Here is a 5367-nt window from a genome sequence, read left to right on the forward strand (position 1 = left end):
TTCAAATTTTCTACCTTGGGGGCATCACTATGCTTTTCAAATTTTCTAGAAACTTTTTCTTTTCTAAATTGATATAGTTCTTAATCAGTGCTCACGCCCATGACTCTACACTAGGATCAAAATCATTCCCATCTTCAGAAATTAAGATTGAATGCTTGGTGGATTTCTTGTACTCCCACGTGGATTTCTTGTACTCCCACTTCTTGATCCTTCTAAATACAACTCGAGAGTTTCTTGTACTCCCACTTCTTGATCCTTCTAAATACAACTCGAGAGTAGGTTTTTGTCGTTGTCTCATAAAGGATTCTAATTTCTAAATGGCGTTCATAACATATTCAATCTCTTTATCAGCATTTTCCCTATGACTATCATTTGATAACTCTCTAGAAGAAATAGGTGAAGTGGCACCCCAAATGACTTCCTAAATTTCACTTCCCCAACATCCTTTCCAGTTGTCTCTACTTCAAGTTTCATTTGAGCCAGTGAAGCAGGCCATGGAAACCTTTTGCGCAATAGACCCCTTAGTCTCCGGCACTCTCCCTCTAACTTAGGAGTTTTTTTTAAGAGTTTCTGAATGTTGTTTGTTCGCACCCTCTGCAGCTTTCTTGCCTATGTCCCATTCATCAATATTGAGTCCATTTCCTTATTAAGTGAATGAAGAATGAATTTTGTATTTGATGGAAGTATTTTCACTCTCTAATGATTCAAGCTTCACCGAAAGAACTTTAATCTCGGTCTTCATGTATTTCCCTTAACTTTGAATTTTCCTTTTGGCTTCATGTATTTCCCTTAACTTTGAATTTTCCTTTTGGCTTCATGTATTTCCCTTAACTTTGAATTTTCCTGGAGAGAGTGATCCATTGTATCAACTAGATTTTTACTTTGAATTTTCCTTTTGACTTCATGTATTTCCCTTAACTTTGAATTTTTCTGGAGAGAGTGATCCATTGTATTATGCTCTGCTTTTTCTTCAAGTAGCAGCTCCTCCAATTCAACTATTAATATTATAGCATCAATATCAAACTTCATTTTGTCCAATTCTATTAATATTATATTAACATCAATTGGCCTTTTTAGTCACAACCTTTGTGAATTTTCTCTTCATTTTCCTTTGTGAATTTTCTCTTCATTTTCCTCTCTTACCTGTCGAAGCGGCCTCATACATTATTTCCAAGCACCATCCAAATGGCTAACTCGATATTCAAACATTATTTCCAAGCACCATCCAAATGGCTAACTCGATATTCAAGTGCAAGATTTTTTGTTGTTATGGTATCAAACTGTTGCTTTAAAGTCATTGCTTCTGTTTAAGACTCACCTTCTTCATCTAGTGTACATTGCAAAATGGATCATCAAAACTTCAACTATTGGATCAACCACATCACATCTAGCTGCTGCCCTTTCTGGATTATGTGATGCGTTTGACCGAGATGTAGTTGTTGTGATTGGCTTCACCTCATCAGTTGTCTCTAGGGATTAGCTTCCCGACTTTCAGACATTAGTTAGTAATTCTGATGGTGGGTATGCATGCCTTGGTCTCATCTTATTCGTGCTAGCAACTATTAGTTCTTACGGAGATATTTTCTCTTTTTTACCATTCGGCTTCTGCTTCCCCTCTTCTTGCACTTTCGGCCAAATTTCTTGTTCCATATGCATGACTGGTTAGGTATACCAATCCAAACCTAAATGCGCAAAACCAATTCAAACTTCAAACTTAAAAAGCCCATACGTGTCATTCTTTTATTTGCCCGGACTTCTCGGCCTTGCACGATGTTGGCATAGCTTAGTGGTAACGCTTTGTTCGTAATTAGGTGGACACCTGTTAGAGATTGTGTGAGATTGTGTGGAAGACGTCGGCAAGAAGACACTCACAATAAAACACCTATCCACATAATTACTTCCAAAACTATATTTGAGTTTAAACCTATGATTACAATATATTACAGAATACTCTGTTGATTATAATATAAAAATAATGCTTATATTGTTTCGATTAATACCTTAAAATAATGTCCCATTAATACATTGTGTGAGATATGTGTTAATTAATACATTGTGCTAATTTGAAGGCGTAACTATCTAATAATGTTTGTATCTGGTGTTGTAATTACGAGTATTGCAGGTTTGACGTCAATTAATGGACTATACGATCCACTAAATCATGACATTGAGAAAATTGTTATGCTATTTATGTTAAAATAAAAATGAAAAAATAAAAAAATAAGAAAAAATCAATCCATTTAGGAAAATTGTTATGCTATTTATGTTAAAATAAAAATGAAAAAATAAGAAAAAATCAATCCATTTAGGTTGAACAACATTTCTTTTAACTGCGTAATTTATATAATGCATTTGTTCGTTCATTCACTCGTTTATTACATGCTAGAGACAGCCGGCAATGTTGCAGAGCCTATACGTATACTTATAAAAGCTCCTACAAAACCCAGTACATACGTAGCTGGAGTGCGAGCAGCATGTTTATTTACATAGCTGGTAGTTAGTCGCTCAGGAGCTACCGCCGATAATGGAATAGCCTGCGCATACACCAATCAAAACAAAAATAAATCATTGTCTATAGCATGGAAGAACTCACAGAAAGAATTGCAGATAAACTATGACAATTAACTATTGTTCGTCCATAATTGGTAACGCTGTTGGAGTGACTTACGAGAGTGTCGTCGAATATCGCAGCGGCGGGGTGACTGGCGGACGTTGCATCTATCCGGAAGCTCTTCGGCTCTCTCCACTGCCTCCTCCTCTTCTTCTTCCCTTCCGCGCCCTTCGCCGCGGCGTCGGCGTCGTTGATTAAGTGGTGCACCATCCTCAGAATCGGAATCCGTCGATGAATCATACGACTGAGATTGATCTAGTGCTCGCTCTATGGCTCGGCATCGGCAGTGTGGAGACATTCTTTGCAGTTCCTCGCAACATCTTTCCGATGGCTGTTCTCTCCGGCGCTGCAAGTAGTCCCGACAAGCAGACAATCTCTGCGGGTCGCACGACCGTCCTTGCTGTTGCACCACCTGATCTCCATCCATGACGATGTCTTCATGCGCATCAACAGTGGGGGTGCCCCACTCAAGGAGAAGCAGAAGGGCCGCGAATAGTGTCACCCATTTCAGCGTCGACATTGGAGAGGAGAAGACACCCATTCCTTTCTTCTTTGTTAATTTCACTGATGGAATACAACTGAGAATGTATGAAGAGTTGGTGGGTATTAACTTTGTATTTATGGATGGTGAGGGAAGCGAGGAGAGCGACCAGCGCAACACGAAGAGGAGGAAGAGAGGAACAGTTGCAGTGCATGCAGATTCTCACTCTCCACGTCCCACTTCCCACTGCAATGCCACCCGAAGAAGGAACGCCTGGCTGCCTCCCTTTCCAATGGCCGCGTCTTTCAAAGACGAGAAGAATCTTGCAGGCGGAGTACAGGTCACGACAGTGCACTGCAACGTCCCAGCGACGCGACTTACTTTAAGAGTATCGCATTTTACCGAAATCACCCGAGTCACCAGAAAATGCGTTGCCCTTTTCCTTGTCATTATTCTTCGTAACCCACGGGACACCAGAATGGAACGCGTGAACATAACTCTTCGTTTCAGACTTATTAGTACTCACAACTTGCTTCTTTACCGCAATATCATTACTGCTTAGAATCATGGGCGCAACCTTGATGATATGCCAATCAAACACTAAACAAATGTAACGAGTTTTCAAGTCCCAAGTAAGTTGCCTTCTTCAGCCAGTTTCAATCTCATTCGGATGTTGTTTTTTTAATTTTTTCCTTAGTTATTTTTTTATTTTTTTCTTAGTTTTTTTATGTGAAATAAATGTTGTGAAATTATACTCGCGTGTCAAAAAATGAACTCTCCTAGGTCCATTTTTTTTACAGGAATAATATATCATGCCACCTTAAAAAAAAAGTCTTAAATATTAGAAAAATAGTTTGTGATTTATTCCATAATGAAGTAGTCAATTACTGTTCTAAAAAGCCCGTGCTTGTTTTGACTATTTTTGTTTTTTTGAGTGCCCTCGCTTATTTTGACTAAAAAGAGCTTTTACAGGAATAATATATCATGTCAGCTTAAAAAAAGTCTTAAATATTAGAAAAATAGTTTGTGATTTATTCCATAATGAAGTGGTCAATTACTATTCTGAAAAGCTTATGCTTGTTTTGACTATTTTTGTTTTTTTGAGTGCCCTCGTTTATTTTGACTAAAAAGAGCTTGTGATTTGTTGCATAATGAAGCGCTCAATTACCATTTTAAAAAGTCGAGGCTTATTTTGACTATTTTTGTTTTTTAAATGCTCTAAAATCAATTCATTTTCACTGTAGTGAATTTCTCTTTAAAAAAAATAATTATATAGTTATTAAGCTAAACCTCTCTTACAGTAAAAAAACTTATTGAAGATGTTACAAACACATATTTATTTAACATACCTATTTAGATTGTCAACCACTTCTAATATAGTTGTATTTGGAGGATTCAACTCGTACTAAGTACATGAATAGAATAAGTGATGGTATTGTCTAGGACAATGTTTAATAGGAAGGATGTGAATCTAATTTTTTAAGATGAGGAAATCATAGGCTCATATTTAAAATATTATAAAAATGATTAGTTAACAATGTTCAAATGCATATGATGAGTTGATTGCCTCGTAGATAGATTGCAGAGTTTGCTTAGTCTTGACATTTTTCAGCGTCATGGTTTTAGGAATAATGTGTTCCAAATATGTCTAATGGATATCAAATTAGTTGAAAGGATATACAAATATTTTAAAAAATATTTAGCTTCAGCATCATGGTTTTAGAAATAATGTGTTCCAAATATGTCTAATGGATATCAAATTAGTTGAAAGGATATACAAATATTTTAAAAAATATTTAGCTATCATTACTCGATTTATCATTCAAGTAGTTTAAGTAGTTCAAGTAGTTCACAGTTGGTTGAAAGTGAACTTATAGGGATTAAAGTTATCTTGGTATAAATAAAGAATTCAGTAAATAAAATATGTAGTGAGTAAATAAATATGTGTGTGCCCATGTGTAAATAAAATATTTGGTGAAAATAAGTTTTTAAGAAATAGTTAAACATGTAATTATATGCTGAATAAATTTGACATATGTAGTAGATTATTGAATTTAAATAAATTATAAAAAGGGATAGTCGTTAAATTCTTGACATTTAAAAACAATAACTCTATCTCATTTACTTGCAGTTGAGAATCCTCACCATCTTAACTATATGGTTTTCTTTAGTTTCTTTCACATGTCAAAATTTATGTATATAATCAAAATTATTAACTCCCAAAGGCTAAAAAGCTTTATAAAGTCTTAAAAATATGGTTGTATACTAGGTGGAA

The 5367-nt window shown here is 35.7% G+C and overlaps 1 protein-coding gene across 1 annotated transcript; it reads right to left on the bottom strand.

The window, feature by feature from the left end:
* Positions 1-2373: 2373 nt before the first annotated feature.
* On the bottom strand, positions 2374-3154 carry LOC149155381 (2S albumin seed storage protein PINP1). Its single transcript, XM_089442397.1, has 2 exons — positions 2669-3154; positions 2374-2534 (listed from the first exon to the last, which is right to left on the bottom strand). Exons 1-2 carry the CDS (start codon positions 3150-3152, stop codon positions 2506-2508), a joined length of 513 nt encoding a protein of 170 aa, XP_089298523.1. The 5' UTR covers positions 3153-3154; the 3' UTR covers positions 2374-2505.
* Between the last annotated feature and the right edge of the window lie 2213 nt (positions 3155-5367).

The sequence above is a fragment of the Pinus tabuliformis genome, chromosome 9 (assembly GCF_031772625.1).
Source record: "Pinus tabuliformis cultivar Carrire ecotype Pingquan chromosome 9, CPIR1, whole genome shotgun sequence".
Taxonomy (NCBI): domain Eukaryota; kingdom Viridiplantae; phylum Streptophyta; class Pinopsida; order Pinales; family Pinaceae; genus Pinus; species Pinus tabuliformis.